The sequence below is a fragment of the Camelus ferus genome, chromosome 12 (genome assembly GCF_009834535.1).
Source record: "Camelus ferus isolate YT-003-E chromosome 12, BCGSAC_Cfer_1.0, whole genome shotgun sequence".
Classification (NCBI taxonomy): domain Eukaryota; kingdom Metazoa; phylum Chordata; class Mammalia; order Artiodactyla; family Camelidae; genus Camelus; species Camelus ferus.
The window spans coordinates 45,466,502-45,484,157 of NC_045707.1; the positions used below are offsets into that span (position 1 = coordinate 45,466,502).

The following is a 17,656-nucleotide window of genomic DNA, read 5'->3' on the forward strand; positions in this document are numbered from 1 at the left end:
GAGAATTGGCTTTAGGAGGCCTAGAGTCTGTCGAACTATCACTCTCCCCCAAAGTTATATTTCATTGAGGACAGTTCTATACGAGTAGACCTGAAGATTTGATCTGACACAGTAGATTCCTGTCTTTTCACACTTTTGATGCAAAATCTATTTGTAAAATGAAATTTTTCTATCCAAAGTATTCCTTAAAGAATTTTTTTCTGGAAAGTTACTTTTAGATACATTCTCTCTAAACGGCAGTTTATACATAGGCTATTTTGTAATAATTACTTCACTTTCATACTACAATCGGCCCTCCATGTCTGTGGGTTCCATATTAACATATACAGAGGGCCAACTGAGGGACTTGAGCATTCACGAATTTTGGTATTCATGAGGGTTCTGGAACCAGTTCCCTGGATGCCAAGGGATGATGGTATGCGGTTACCAAAATATTTCTGGTTTTTTGTAAATAGGTTTTTAACATATTTTTTAAAAAGCCAATAGATGCTTAAGAACTTTTCAGAGGGGCTTTGTGTTTCTTATTGCATAAATCAATGAGATTGAGCTTTTGTCTTTTTTTTAAACTGCGTAATGAGGTATAACTTAGTGTTGGCCTCCTTACAATACTGTTTAATGTTATAATATATTTATAGTCATTGGAGATTTCCTTTTCCACCAATCTCTACTCTTCCATAGTAACAGATCTACTAGAGAATTTTGCACCACCCCAACCGAGGGGCCTTTTTATTAGTCCCATATAATGTGTAAACATGTGCCCAAAATCTGTCCCTTCTTTTTTTGGGGGGTGGGGGTAATTAGGTTCATTTATTTATTTATTTTTAGAGGAGGTACTGGGGATTGAACCCAGGACCTTGTGCATGCTAGGCATGCACTCTATCACTTGAGCTATATCCTACCCCCCAAGTCTGTCCCTTCTGAGCATTCCTGCCTCTGGTTTCCTCCTCAGAACTAAAGCCTTAAATTGCCTATAGAGTCTGTCTATAACCTGCACAATAAAAAGTCTCATTACTTTATTATACCTTGCATTTAACCAAAAGTGCTATCAACTAACTTGAGTTACTTAGTTAAGGCACTTCACTCACTGCATTTGGACTTGTGACTTTTGACTATTTCAGAAGTTGAATCCATCCTCATAGGATTGTATAGTTACTACTAGTAAAGATATCCCCAGTATATGCCACAAGCTTGCAAGGCAGATACAGAAAAGGAGAACCAAAAATTTTCGTAACAAAAGTGGTCCCAATTAATAACTAATGAGTCTTTGAAAGGGTCACATTTATTTAGAAATATAAGTGCCTAGATCTTGATTTTGCAGTTGCTTCCTAACTGGTCTTCCTGCTTCTATTCTTTACTCTTTATAACCCCATTATCTTTACAGAAGTGAGAGAGACTTACCTTTTTAAAAACTGTGTATCAGATCATATCATTTCTCTGCCTGTTACCTCCCAGTGGCTTCTCACTACAAGTAGAATAACGCTATCTTGGCCTTTAAAGGGCTTTCTATTCATGGTCCGTCATACCCTGGCTCTGTCCTCCTCTCCAAACACTGACCCCTTGTCTCCTGGACTCCACTCACACTGGCCTTGTTCTTCCTTGACTAAGCCAAGCTTGATTCCACTTCAAGGCCTTTAAATTTGCTATTCTTTCTGCCTAGAATGTTCTTCCCCCAAGATCTCTTCATGGTTGCCTTCATCCCAAGAGTCAGGTCTCTGCTGGTTACTCAATTTATATTTTTCTACATCCAAACAGGCAACATAAAATCTGTTCCTTGGGATAACAGGCATCTCTTCCCCAGGTGTGATCAAAGTCTAAAAGCCTCTTGTTATCTTATCACTTGTAGATGACAAAAGGTATAAGTCAAACCAGGACTATACAGGGCAAAGAGTTCAGAGTTTGCACATGGTCCTATATATGCATAGTATTTTCTTTTTCTTTACAGGTTATTTTCAGAGCTTTGTCACCACCATATGATGTGGAGAACCCTTACAGTGCCAAAGTACAGGAGCAGCTGAAGATCACCAATCTCCGTGTGCAGCTGCTTAAACGACAGTCTTGTCCCTGTCAGAGAAACGACCTGAACACAAAGCCTCAACATTTTACGCACTATGCAATCTATGATTTCATTGTCAAGGGCAGCTGCTTCTGTAATGGCCACGCTGATCAGTGTGTACCTGTTGATGGCTTCAGACCTGTCAAGCCCCCTGGAACGTACCACGTGGTATGTAAAACAAGTCCTCACTTACGAAAAGCAAACCATAAGTTACCTTCAGCTTTGGACATTGGTAGTCTAAGTTCCCTTAGAGTGGGTCTGTCCTTACATAGTGCTTCTTGTTTCTTCCTCTGCTGATTCACTCCTCTGTCTCCATGCTCATCCTATAAAGTACCTATTGACTTGTTTTTTAATCTTCAATTTTAGAATTATAAATAGTCAAGCATGATAACCAGATTCCTTGGAAAACATCCTTGCCAATTTTTAGTACCATGACCTTCAGATATAAAGTGTAAGGTGAGCAGTAGGAGAGGTTGGCATAATCATATTAGTGGCATTATCACACAGAAACCAGCTTTGACAGTAAATGGGTACCATTGTTGAGCAGATTTTAAAATAGAAAAAGTAAGAATCTCAACTTAATGCCTGGTATCTTTTGCTGGCCAGCCAATAGAAAGAATAATAATTCTCTGTGACGAGTGGCCTCCCACCCTAGGGCAGAGTTAAACTCTCTTTCCTCTAGGTTCACACTTCTCACTGTGCTTTCCTCTGAACTTTTACTTGTTTGCATCTCCCAGGAGATCACAAATACCTTCAGGACGGGGACTATGTGATCTTTGTATCCTCAGGACCTAGTGCATTACCTGAACTAGAAGTAGGTGTTCAGTATGTGTTTCCTTGGGTGATAGCAACATAGGATTAGGGAGATGATGAAAATTGCTGTCATTGTTTGTCCTCACCTCACCTTCTTCCAAAAAAGATACCAAGTGGCTCAGACAGAAAGTACCTTGTTGGGAAGCATCCAGATCTATGGATAGGGATTAGGCAAGAAGGAGAGCATGCCAATTCCTTAATTTTATATTTTGCTCTGATATTTCTGATCAAACCAAACCAAAAATACATAAATATAATTTAAAAGGCCTCAGAATATTCTTACTTCATTACCTGAAGAGTAGACTTCCTTCCTTCCTCATTTGTCTTCTTTCTCCCAGTCCTGATAGAGGATAGGGCCATGATGGACCATGAACCAGTAGCCAGCAGGACAGTCTGTGTTAGCTGGGCTGGGTTGCTGTGGTGCAGGGCAGTGTTGGGGTAGCTAAAGTGACTAGGACAGCAGCCAGGAAGTAACAAAAATAGAAACAATGCTATTGCTTCTAGAAGTGAAGCTTGGGTTCCCAAGTTGAAGAAAGCACAGTATTCATTCAACAAACACCTATTAGTTTCTACTCATTAATGGATTTTTGAACCAATATTGTTTCAAATAAAGATTGGAATAATTTGTTATTTCTAAGTTAATTGGGTTCAGGTATTATTCAAATAGAAAATAATCCAGACATTCTAGAAACATGTCAACCAACTAGACTGTAAACAAGAAAGTTTGTATGAGGGAAGTTACTAACACATTTCTGCCATTCTATTTAAGTGAATTAGTGAAAGGAGAGCCTGCAGGCTGCAATGGACTGAATGTTTGTGTTCCCCTCACTCCCACCCTGCCCAAATTCATAGGTTGAAACCCTAATTCCATTGTGATGTTATGTGGAGATGGAGCCTTTGGGAAATAATTAGGTCATGAGAGTAGAGCCCTCATGATTGGGATTAGTGCTTTTAAGAGGTCAGAAAGCTAGCTAGCACTCTTTCTGCCATATGAGGACACAGTGAGAAGTCTGCAGTTTACAACCTGGAAGAATGCTCTCACCAGAAACTGACCATGTTCACACCCTGATCTCAGACTTCCAGCCTCCAAAACTGTGAGAAATAAATTTCTGTTGTTTATAATCCACCTGGTCTATGGTACTTTGTTCTAGCAGCCCAAATGGACCAAGAAGCTGGCCTTCTGTTTCCTCAACTCTCTCTTACAAATCAAGCCTTATAGGATCATTTCATGATAGATTCCTGAGCAAAAGGACAGACACAAGCCGAGAGGCTCCAATAACATGGCCCATTATAGGCAATATTTATGGTGTGAATGACCTATGAGGCAACCTGAACAGCTCTGATAACCAAGTTACCAGAGTTCTCAAAAGCCTTTATAAAACATTTGTGAGTATGCATTTAAAAAGCAACAGGGTTTTTTTTTTTTAAGTAAATATTCTGAATGTAAACTTTCAAAGAGTTAGCAACACTTTCTAAGGCTGAAGAGAAAATTCTAGGAGTTTCTATTATATATTCTGGATGTATGTAAATATACTGTCCAGGGTGAGAGGCACTGGGAGTGGGTGTCTTGCGTCCACTTCTCACCCAGTAGCAGCGATCCTGTCTTCGTCTCCTGTGCCCAGGACAAGCTGGTGAAGGTACAGAACCTGGCAAACAACAAGCTGAAGACCAACCATATTATCTACCTGGGCTACCTGAACACTGTGACTGTCTCTCCAGATGGATCCCTCTGTGTTTCTAGAGGCAAGGATGGTGAGGCCATGCTGTGGCACCTCAACAAAAGTAAGCACTTTTGTATGCTAGATGATGGGGACATCAATGCCCTGTGTTCCAGCCCAACCACTGCTGGCTCTGTATCACCACAGGCCCCAATATCAAGATCTGGGACTTGGAAGGCAAGATGATTGTAGATGAACTGAAGCAAGAAATTATCAGTACCAGCAGCAAGGCAGAGCTACCCCAGTGCACCTCTCTGACCTAGTCTGCTGATGGCAAAAGTCTTAAAATACAACTATTAAAATACAGTTATTCTATACAGTCTTCTTCCAGCCTACCAAGTCTTTACCAATGGTGATGAAAACAATGATGTCTGGACTCTGTGCCACTTCATTAAAGAGAGCACTGTTTGCCTCTGGCAATCCTATGGCAAGAATATGGGCTTACATGGTAAGCATGTGGAAGCCTTCACTGTGGTCCTGCAAAGATGCTGATGGAGCCAAAAGGGTGTAGTCACATTTGAAGATCTCATGTATTCTCAGTGGAACCCTGATTGCCTCGACCATTCTGACCAGCCCAGATTTGCAAAAACAATGGTTGCAAGAAGTGAAAGGCATGGCTGACTTGTATCATTAGCGTAAGGATTCAGCTGGTCTCCAACCTCAAGAAGAAGGGCTTCTCCATGACAAAACTGGCATGTTTTGTTTCACAGGGCAAAAGCCTGAACAGGTGTAGTGGCTGACCAAAGAGTTCTCCATCTACATGACAAAGGTCAGCCATATCTCAGTGACATCTTGGTCAACTGGGCTACCTTGTTCATGACATCCACCAGGTGTCACCAAGCGAGTTCCCTGATGAGAGTGAACAGAGACAATCGTCCTGACTTCAGCTCCGCAGTTGTGAGAGTCACATGGAGGATGAGGGAGGGTGAAAGGTGGTAAGTGAGTCATTTCTTTCAACCACAGTGCTTAACCCTTGGCAATGTGTTTCTCAGAAAAGAACATGGAGTGAAATGGGACAGAGGCCGATGATCCGTGGCTGGTGTCTGGAACTCTGTGGCTCTAAACTCTTCCCCATCCTTATATTTCCAGATTTTCTGAAAGAGTTTACATGTGCAAGAAAATCAGGCTCCCCCCCCCCAAATCTGCCAATCACTCTATTGTAATATTGCAGAAGCTTTAACTGACACACCTTATGGTGTTGGGGGTTCCTCTGTGGAACCAGCATGTGAAGTAGCCCATATTAGAGGCTTCGTGAGAAGACCTAATTTCTAATATTAATGGTCAGCCTGTTCTTCCTCCCATGATTGACCAGCCTTATCAACAGACTAAATTACAGAAATCACGTTCTATGAAAACCAGCGAGTCTGCTGCCAGTGCAGCAAGGGAAATAAAAGATGCTGTTTCCTGCCTTATATAAGAAGAAAGAAAGGAGGCTCTCCTTTTTAATACTTGAAGACATTTTAAGGTTCCTCTCTTTTCCTTTATCACTGTGGTTCTTTTCCTTAGAAAGATCTATAACTAACTTAGATTTTCATCCTGTTATACTGCTGGATTGACTATCTACCCCATCCTATTAGGATTTAGTTACTTGAAGAATGAAGAACATCATTTACTGCTCACCCTATACCGTCACCACTCTTGGCAAGGAATAGTGGAAAGTAGGTAACTGTACTTTATTTTAGCATCCTCTTCAACAATTGATTGTCTCCTGTTGAAATGTTGCCTCTGCCCAGTGGAACCTCATTTCTTTCAGCATGGTTGTGCAGTCACTCATTTCATATCACGAGTCAGGCAATGCAGGGCAGTACCAGGAAAGAGAGTGCTCTGGGCTTTGGTTTTGGTGCTGCCAGCTGGGCTCAGACTTCACTCAGGTAAGGTGAAGGTAACCTCCATCTGCTCTAATCATGTAAACTTATTGTAGCCTGGTTTCTGTGTTTCAATAAAGTTACTGTAGACACACTAGCCCCCCTCCAGAAAAAAAAAAGAAAGAAAGAAAACTATCAACCTAAAAAGAGGATCTGGATAACCAAGTAAAGGGGATTATATAGTAAGTGTTTTTCCATTTCAAAAGGATGTTAGAATAAGAAGTCTCCATCCAAAAGCTCCTGTGGGATGGAAACCTCATTTCCATATTAAGCTCAGGCTCCTTTTGAATTTCTTGTTAAAATAATACTTGTCTTGTGACATCCTGCTCCCCAGATTTCATATTGATTTCAGCTTCTGCAGCAGTGGTGGTAGCCCCTAGTGCTGTAACTACAGCATATACCAAAACTAGGCAAGACCAAGTCAAACATGGAGCTTGTGCCAGGTAACGGGTAAGAAACAGATAAGTGGCCACGGCCATGCTGGCTTCCACAGATCCAGCTTAATGAGACTTCTTGCTATCTCTGTTCTCTTAAAAAAAAAAAAAAAAAAAAAAAAGCCGTAAGCAATTGGATGAGCAGAGGCTTACAACTGGAAATGTGTATGGTTCTGGTTTTAGACTTTTCCCATCCCTACTCTGGTGCATTTTATTTTTATGTACATTTTTTCTTGATTATAAAGAGTTGGTATTAAATTTGGATACAGATGCCTCTTCTGAATGGGATATTCTCATCCTTAGGATAGCTTAGCTGAGCAAATTGCACATTAAAAGCATAATCTTTTACCCCATCAAGATAATGGCCATAAGATCAATTTTCTTCTCATGTTTGTTTACCTGTGAACACCATTCATTATACACATGCAGCTATAGATAACTAGATTCATAAAGCTGTGCCTGCAGAACGGAAGGTAGCCTCTTAAGAAACTATTCTTTTATTTGTCAGCTTGTCATAGGTATGTGCGTATAAATCTGACTCTCTCTGGCATAGTTTTTCTTTATAGCAGTCATTCTCAAAGTGTGGTCTCTGAACCAGCAGCATCAGGGTTACCTGGGAACTTACTACAACAGCAGATTCTCAGGCCCTACCCCAGACCTACTGAATCAGAAACTTTAGAGCTGGGGCCCGGGAATCTGTGTTTAACAAGCCCTCAGGCGATTCCAGTGCTTGCTGAGGTTTGCGAGCTATTGCTTTACAGCCTGTGCCGTATCACCTGCAGCTAATGCTGTGAGGGTGAGAAATTAATTAATGAAATCTGGTTTTATGGGCTCAAATGTTTGATAGAGAACTAGGGAAGTTAATGGAAACGATAGTCTGTTTCTTAAGCTATGTAAGATTTTTAGGGCCTTTTTTTTTCCTTTGGGAGAGGGGAGTAGGAAAAGGCATGAAGTAGGGTACAAGTCCACAGCCTCATTACCTTTAAACACTCGTCCTGTGTCTTTTAAAGTAGTACCACCTTTTCCATGTTTCCCCCTCCTCCCAGATCTATTCCATAAATGGATAAATCCTTCACCAGTTCAGTTTTTCCTTATTTGTTCATGTCACTGGAAGGCAGAACAGCACAGTGATTAACACCCTAGCCTTGGAGTCAAATAGATCTGGATTTGACTCACCACAGCATTTACTCAGTCTCAATGAACCTCAGTTTTCTAAGAAAATGAGAATAATATGAACATTAAATGGTTATTGTGAGGATTAAAAATATGACAGCCAGTGCCTGGCATATGGTAGCCACTATTTACATTGCTGATGTTATATTGTATTATCTCAGCCTTTACTACTACTTTCCCCACATATGCTTCTTCCCCAATAACAAGAATACATCAGGGTGTATGTGCTGTTTGACATGTTTACAAGGCTAGAGGCTTTGTGTCAAGGAAAACTGTACTTTGACTCCAGTCTTCTGGGAGCCCAGAAATTATGTGACGAGATCTTGAGCTTTATCTCTTTGCAGCTGGGGAGGACTGATTTAGTTCTCTTTCTCCCAGCAGATGGTGATTTTTACAGCCATTGGATGATGAATGGTAATAAGGAACATGGAACGTTCCATTGTTTTACTAAAATATAATCCATTGGATAACACAAAGGCCTTAGAATAGTATGGAGAATTGTTTAAAGGCCTTGAGGCACACTAAGGTTAAGGTGGATTTTTCTTTTGTAATCAGAAACTCAACATAAAAGAGTGTCAATGTTTTGACTGATGTGTTCTAAATCTAAAAGTAAACATAGAAACCTGTGGAACCATTTAGTGAGGTTTGAGGAAAATGTTCCTTAGCTACCTAGTTGTGTAAGGCAGGTTTTAGAATTACTCATATAGTTTCATTACAAAAGTTTTTCTCAGCTGAATTTGAATACCTTTATCGACGTATTTATATTTGCACATTTTATACGCCATGTTTTATAAATTCAGGACAGGTTTAAGACCATAGTTTTCATCTTCTTTTTAAAAATTCTTTATTGTACTGTGAATAAGCCAAATGTAATAATTAGAAAGTTCTTGGCTCTTCAAGGTATTAAGGAAAAGAACAGGGGGTTCAAAACAAAGGTTTTAAAGTTAAAAACAATAAATGAGACTATTAAGTCAGAATTTTAAAATATTTGTATATAGCAAACATAGATGTATGTTTGGAAAAGAACACCTGCAAATTAATGTCAGGTCTTCTCAGCATAGAAAAAAATAATTATTGTGGATTATAAATACTACTAATAATAGTTCCACTTATTAGATGCTTATGGTGGAAAAGGTCTTGTGCGTCATGCTACAAATGTTATTGAATTCAATTTTCTCAACAATTGGATGATGTCGCATCATCACTTTCTTTCTTAGACCAGGAACTGAGGCTTGGGAATGCTAACTGACTTCTCAAAAGTTAATAAAGGGTAGAGCACAGGTTAAATTCACTGTCAGACACCGAAGCCCATTCTCTTTTTGTTGTTGTTGTGCTGTTGAAAACTTACTCTATACAGGGTTGATATTATGCCAAGAACAGAGTCAAAAAGAAAGGAGAAAGGACAGGAGGGTCAGGGGAGGTGAGGGTGGGCTTAAGCAATTAATTATCATCATGGACCATGGAATCTAAACTGAGCAAAGAGGGAAGTGAGAGAGCAAAGACTATTCCCCCCACCAAAGGTTCACCATTGTATACTGTGTAAAGCCCTTTCCCATGCATTATTACTTGATCCTTACTACAACCCTGGAAGATAAGTATTTTTATTTCTATTCTGCAGAAAAGGGAAATTGAAGTACAGAGAGATTAATTTACTTGCTTGATGTCACGGTGATAGCAATTACATTCAGAGTTCTTAATACTGTACCTCACCTCCAACCCCATTTTGCTACCAAGAAAAATACTCTCATTATAAAGACTGTTTTTATAGGATTAGGTTATCTATCCAAGTCATCTACATTTTAATGTGGAACCTGAAATTATCATTGATTTTCTCTTCTCTTCTATTCAATAATTAGTGAAATCGCCCAAAGGGAAGAAAGAAAGAGTAAAAGCAATAAGTTTGGAAAATCTACAAAGAAAATAATTTAGAAGTGACTATTTTTGGGGGGTATAAATCATCTTTGATAAGTATTTTTGGTTTTATTAGGCAGACTTATTTCTGGATGTACCATTCTTTACTTCCAACTCTAGCCCAAAATCATTTTCACTGCTAATGAAAGGCAGCAGCAGTCCCAATCATTTCATTTGTCACATTGGATCTGGAGGAATGGGTAATCCTATCACTGAAGGGGGCACAATGTTGCATTCCTAATACTAACAAAATATAAACTGCCAATGATACAGTTAGTGTGAGACTATTCTCAATTCATTTCAAGGTCTAACCTTATTTTAATGTCCCTATGTTAGTAAGGTATAGCTTTGCCAGTAGTCCTTTAACAATGAGTAACTACAGATACCACAGAAGCTGTACAGAATGTTTTTCATACTTCATTTACTGCCTTGTGTTTCCTAGTTGAAGGGCAAGCCAGTAAAATATGTTCATGGCTGGGAAATGTTCGTGTTTTGACTATAAGACTTCCAATGAATCTAACCTTATTTTCTCTCTAGACAGTAAGACACACTCTCTTTTAATGGCAAAAGTTGCCTGAGATTACTCTTTCTATTTGACAATTAGTAAAACAGAAGACTTCAGAACTAGAGGCATTAAAAGCTAATTTTTGCACCCAGGAAAAGAATTTCCTGTGGGGTTCCTTTCAAGGGTTCCTCCAGAACATTTAAGTATTTGTTTAGAGGCCTTTGACTACTTCACAAAGAGATTAAAGGATAAAAACACCTGAAAAGAAAAAAACCAAAAAATCCAAAAACCCTAAAAAATACCTGAAAAAGCTAAAATGTTGGTATGAGAGTTGACATCTCTGAAAGTAAAATATAAACCAGTAGTTAAGTAAGGTTGATTCTCCAACTAGTATAATATTTGTACATTCAACTTTTCATGAATATGCTTTGCAGAAAGTGAATCACATGTATAATTTAGCTCAAAATTGGGAAGAAATTTTGTACTCTAAATGTACAAAAAGGAGTCTCTTTAACATGTTTAAGCTGCTAGTTCTATAAACTGGGAAGCAACAACTTAAATTTGACATTTTTCTTATTATAAAATACTCCTCAGATATTCAAGGCATATCTCACTTTGCAAATTTTCTTGTGAATATTTCCTTTTCAGTTTAGTAGATTTTGGGGATCCATCCTATGGATAGCTGGGAATCTGGAGTCAGACCTGTGGGTCTGGAAAGCCTAGTCTCCCAGTTTAACTGCTAATAAAATGGAGTGAGTGGAGGGAGAAGCTACATGGAAAGAGAAAAGCTGAGGTTACAGATATCTGACTTCTGGTTCACAACCTCAAGTCTCATATCTCAATGGTATTTCATTTGTGTCCTGCCAATTTTGAAAGAGCTGGAAATATACTTCAATTTGTCTTAAAACAATTGCATTCAGTAGAAGATAAGCTGTAATTTAAGTCCTATTCCCTCTTATGAGGAGAATTTTAGTTCCTAGACCAGACTCATAAGGTTAAAATACACACACACACACACACACACACACGCACGCACGCACACACATCTATATATCATAATTATTCCACAAGACAGAGAAAATTCACAGCCGTTTCAAATAGTGAAGAAAACAAGATCTCAGTCTTGGCACTCAAAACCTTAATACTATAATTGGAACTATAGTCATATGATATCTTAGCAATGTAAATATTTAATGGAATAAAATAGTACATGTGCAGAATATAGAAGGGCTATATTATTTGTTAACTCATAATAAACCACAATATGTTGTATATGGAAATGGAAAAATAATTACTTTTTTCCACCATTAAATATTTTATATATAATACAAACAATTATGAAATTTGTCAAATTAAACACTGGTTAAGTGTCCTTTGCCTTTTATTTATGCATCTCTAAGGGCACCAGTACCAGGCATATTTAGCTGGCTCAGTCAACTCTCAGAATTACTGAAGGGCAGTGGTTTCATTGTTTTCCAGATAAGGCCCTGGTAGCCCTTATAATGAAAGGGAACATGGGATCCTAGTGTTTCCATATGCTGAATAGAGGCTAAAGATCATAGTTGTAGCACATTTATCTTCTAATTCTCATTTGTTATTTAATTCAATTCTCATAGGTAATAAAAAGGGAATTTAACTATGTGGGATTACACTTTGCCACCTAACTTTACTAAAATGCAAAGCAAAGAATTACAGCCTATTTCATCAAACAAGTGATTAGTGGGCTTGACATAAACCCCCAACCATTCCTCAGAACTCCAAGAGTCCCCTGTACGTCTCATGATTAAAATATTTACCTCACTGTATTGTAATTATTTGCTTACATATTCAGCTTTCCCTATCTACTAAACTATCTGGTTCTTTAATGGCAAATGCTGGAATAGTCACAATATCTAATGTATAATGGGTTCAAAAAATCCTGGGTCAGTATATGAATGAATTGATCGATGGCATTTAAAGAATAAAAGATTCATTTCAAATAATAATGTTAAAAACTCAACAATAATTATTGTTCTTGATTGATTGTATCACACATTAGATACATTTTCTCTTTTACTCCTCAAATACATGGAGCCAGTACTATTGTCTTTATAGGTAGGAAACTATGTCTTGTTATTAAGGAACTTACTTACCCAAGATTATTGAGACCAGGGATTGGAAACCCCATGTATGTAATTCCAAAATTTATTCTCTTAATGTCACATTTATCCAAATAATGCTAAGAAAAGAACACAGTTTAAAAATAGGCAAAGGCTTAAATAAATATTTTTCCAAAGAAGATATGCAAATGGCCAATAAGCACATGAAAAGATGTTTGCCATCCTCAGTCATTAGAGAAATGCAAACCAAAGCCACAGTGAGATACTGCTTCACATCCACTAGGATGACTATAACCAAAAAGACAGATAATAACAAGTGTTGACAAGGAGGTGGAGAAATTAGAACCCTCATACATTGCTGGTGGGAATGTAAAACGGTATTGCTGTTGTCTGGCAGTTCCTCAAAAAGTTTAACATACAGTTATCATATGACCCAGCAATTCTACTCCTCAGTATCTCCCCAAGCGAACTGAAAACATTTATCTACACAAAACATTGTACATGAATGTTTATAGCAGCATTACTTATAGTAGCCAAAAAGTGGAAACAACCCAGTGTCCATCAACTGATGAATGAGTAAACAAAATGTGGGAAATCCATACAATGGTGTATTATCTAATCATAAAAAGGAATGCAGAACTGTCACTTGCTACATTAATGAACCTTGAAAACATTATGCTAAGTGAGAGAAACCAGACACAAAAGGCCACATATTGTATTATTCCTTTTATATGAAATGTCCAGAAAAGGCAAATCTATGAAGATAAAGCAGGTTAGTGGTTGCCAGGAGTTGAAGCTCAAGGAGGAATGGGGAGTGATTGCTTAATGGGCAAATGGAAACTCTCTGGAATTAGATGATGGCAATGACTGCATAATTTTTTGAATATACTAAAAAAGCACTGAATTGTATGCTTTAAAATTGTTAAAATGATGAATTTTATGCTATATGAATACAATCTCAATAAGAAAAAGATCAGTAGCTAAAAAACAAACAAACCAACCCATGGCTGGTTATAAAGGAATTTTACAAAACGAATATATTCTTTTTCAAATCCCATTCATTAAACTGACTGTTTTAAAAAGCAATAGCTTTGGATGGATGTGTATTGAAGAAAATCAAACCAATCCTTTCAATAGCTGTGGCAGCTGTTTCTGGACATACACACGTGATCACGGATTTGGTAATGACTCTGCATTTTGAAAAGTTGCCAAACAAGCATAAGTTTTTTAATAAATCAGTATTTCCACCTTGATCTTTCATGTGAACATACTCAATAGTGAAAACTATGTTTTATAAGATTTACCCAGAAACAATTTTCCAATGTGAAAAGAAGCATCTGAATGAATTAATTCAACAACAAAAGACTGTGGAAGAAAACATGCCCTAGCAACTGGCTTCTTGTACTACAATCAGGGGCTCATTTATCTTAAACAAGTCAACTTTTGTAACACCCTCTGCACTGTATAGAATACTGAGTGACAGTTAAACAGAGCTGTCAAGAAAAAAGGAAAACAGTGGGAAATGTGAACTAGAATGAATTAAAAAAAAGAAAAAAAAAACTTTGTAAGAGAATGCAAAATAGTCCATGACAAGGAATTTTCCTTTAAAATAACCAGAAGCTATGTGAACACACTGAGCAAGTGAATGTCAACGGGGTGAAAAGTACTTAATAATCCCCCAGAGCATTTCTAATAGAATTTACCTGGTCCCAACTAATTATAAAAACCCATCTAAATCCTAAAAGACGTTGAACAAAACCCCACTAGACCTTCCTTCATTCTCTTATCAAATGCTGCTTGACAGATAAGTTGCTTACAAAATGAGTTCTCCTAGCTTTCACCTTCACTTAGTTTCTCAGGTTCTTGGCTGATGGTTGTTGTGTTAATAGTTTTAACATGAGAAGTTACATATTTTTTGAGAAGTTATTTATTGTTAATTCACTTTGGCTATTTCTTCCTCAAATTATTCAAGTTAAATAGGTACTAAAAAGTTGAAATTGATATGATTCATTTCTCCCTCAAGAGATTTTATCATAAGAAGTTATTTTAGATGTTCGTGGGAAGGAAAAAAATCTTCCTGATGACATCACTGTTCTAAGACAGAGCTTGTAATATTTTCAGACTCTTGGGAATTCTGTTCCCTGTTTTGCCACTGATTTGTGTTGTGACCTTGGAAAAGTTTAAATATAAAAAGACACATGCAAAGAGAAATTATGAAAACAAGATTAAGTGAAATCAAACGAAGAGCAGAGATGGAGGGGGTCCAGTGGCTATGTAGCAACTGTCCCAGTAACTCAACACAGCAACCAGGTAGCAGTTTGTCTTGGAAGAAATTTCAAATGCCTTAGCTGTATACTAAGTTAGTTTCTTGTACAGTATTATAAGGAAAGTCAAAGTCTGTCTATGAACAAGAACTGAAGCAAGAATTTAATATTTTTCCATATTCTCTTGCTCTAAATCTTGAAGAAACTGTAGCTGTTATTGAGGAGAAAAGGAGCTAATTTGATATTATGAAGCAAGGAAGCCTTAGATACACTGAAATAAATGTCGTAAAGTCAGAGTACCTTACTTTATTGCCATTGTACATGTGCAAATCTGAAACCAGATTACACATGTAACCTAACTCTATTCACTTGTAGGATATATCCAAATAAATATATCTGTTGGAGAGACATCATTTTTAAAAGCCCAGTAGTCAGAAATAATTCTTAAAATCCACTGGAAACAAAAAGCAAATTAAAAACAGTTCTATGTAATGAAGTACTGATAAGAAAAAAAATTACGTAAGCTAGTATAGTATGATCTTATTTAAATGTAATCTTCATAAGCCCCCTGGGCATCACAATTTTTAGTTTAATGCTATTTGTGCCTTTACAGCAAAAATATTTATTACAGTCCCCATAGGAAAGATAACATGCCTGATGATACTGAAAAAAGGAAGCTAGTATAATTAATCTTGTAAAGATTTAAGACATTCAAAACCCATTTAATTTAAAGCATGTTGAAATTCCACTTTTAGAAGTATATCCTCAAGTAGTCTAGATAGAAGAACTTCAGTAACATGGAGGATAAGAAATGGCAGAAAGGATACATTTTTAAAGAGTAAAGTCATGACTCGTAAACAGATACAAAATAAACTTGTGTCAACAATTTTACTAAACTCAGTAATTAATGAGGGACCAGTAAGAAGACATTCCTTCCAAGAAAAATTTGAAGAACCATACATACATAGACAAATAAAGAAATATATTCACAGAGATGCAAAACAGGCACTGCCATATACAACTGATTTGCATTTCTATGGGCAAGAATTATTTGCATTATTATTAATTTTCTACAACTTACAGAGTTGTAAAATAGTTCACTGATAATAAAAGGCAGAGATAACCCAGAAAAGTATACTAACCTGACACTTAGTCTTTTTTTGGCAGGGGGAGGGTAGTACATTTCAAAGTCTATCACAGTTTTACTCATCAGAAAGAATATTATTTGTTAATTAAGGAAATATGCAAAGAAAGGATATTCTGTTAATGTGGTTTCTCAAAATATGCTACATTTGAACCTTTTAAACCCACTGTTATAAATAAAAGTAGTCCCTATCCCTGGACTCACAGAAAGAGATTTTCTTTGTTCTAGGAAATCATCACTCTGAAGGACAGGAGAGAATCTTACCTAAAATTTACCAAAGAACCTAAAATTTAAACTAAAATACTCACTTATAAAAAACATTGTTGAGCTAATAATACATTTTAAAATCACGGGAATATTTTAAAACCTTTTACTTGGCTTTTTAAATTAAGTTATTTTATTAACAATATTTTTTAACTCAAGAGTGTTTTGAAATTTATTTGAAAGGCCCCAAATGCTTTTCTCTACCCTGGATCAATTTCTGCCTTCCTTTTGCAGATGGGTGGGTTTGGAGAGTTTGTTTTTGCTTTGTTTTGTTTTTTATTTTAATCAATCATCTAATTTTACAGAAGGGCCATGATGTATATTGGAAGGAAAAACACAAAACTTGATTTTAGTTGTTAGTTCCAGCTGTAATACTATAAAATAAAAGTCTGCTGAAACACATCTTTAAGCATTCTTGGAATTAATGCCCACAATATGGAGTACACAGATTTGATAACATTTGGAAATTTTGTGTATGTGTATGTATGCTTCTGAATACTCCTTCAACTACTGATTTCTTATGCTAAACAGCATGTAAAATGACACAGAAAAACTGCCATTTAGTTATATAAGTCAAAGCTTTGTACATGAGAAAATTTTGTACATGGGAAAATGAATATAAGCCAGCAACTTGAATCTAAAAATTGACCTGAATCATTAGGTTGTGCACAGTGCTCTCACCTACCATTCTTTATAGCCTAAATTAAAACTAACTGTAAGTCATCACACTATATGATATTACTATCTATCCTTACCAGATCATATCTAATAGGGAAAGCAAAAGGCAAAAGGGAGGTGCTGTCCGCAAAGAGCAACTCCTTAATTAGAATTCATTTACATTCTTCTTCGTCTTTATTATTTCCATTTACATTCCCATTACATTCCTGCTATCTCCATTTGCAAAATTATTCAGGGGAGTTTCTTGATAAGTTAAGACTTGTTAACACTTGCAATGGCCCAGAAATGCCCCTAGGAGGCATCAGAATTTTCAGTGTACAGATAGATTGTACACTGAACTAACCAATCAGAATTTAAAAGTATTATCTACCTGTAGATAGAACTTATTCATGCCAGGTGTGGGAAATGGGGGCCAATCTTCCTATATCCACCTATCTCCAAAACTGCTAGGTTTCTGCCAGAGGCAATTGGACAAATAATCTACTCAAAAACAGAGTACCCTTGAAATGGCTCACTTTGAGTCTAAACCAGCCTTTGTCCTGAAGAGCTCTTCAAGAACAAACTGGCTTTATACTTCAATTAAGAAAAAATGAAAAATTAAAGAATAAAATAAAATGAAATTAGCTCTCTTAAAAAAAAAAAAGGAAAAACAAACTGGTTTGAAACATACCAAATTTATTTAAGTAACACACTGAAGAGATTTGCCCAAAGTAGGTCCCTCAAAAATCCTATTCC

General features: G+C 37.0%; 1 protein-coding gene and 1 long non-coding RNA gene across 3 annotated transcripts in view; one reads left to right on the plus strand and one right to left on the minus strand.

Moving 5' to 3' along the window:
• NTN4 (netrin 4) overlaps nt 1-17,656 on the plus strand; it is a 104,207-nt gene that overhangs the window by 35,451 nt on the left and 51,100 nt on the right. For both annotated transcript variants that reach the window (XM_032493596.1, XM_032493597.1), the window contains exon 3: nt 1,943-2,221. In XM_032493596.1, the coding sequence (XP_032349487.1) occupies nt 1,943-2,221 (279 nt within the window). The remainder of the gene's footprint in view (nt 1-1,942; nt 2,222-17,656) is intronic.
• Nucleotides 1-17,656, minus strand: part of LOC106729986 — a 164,418-nt gene that overhangs the window by 31,444 nt on the left and 115,318 nt on the right. The window lies entirely within an intron of this gene.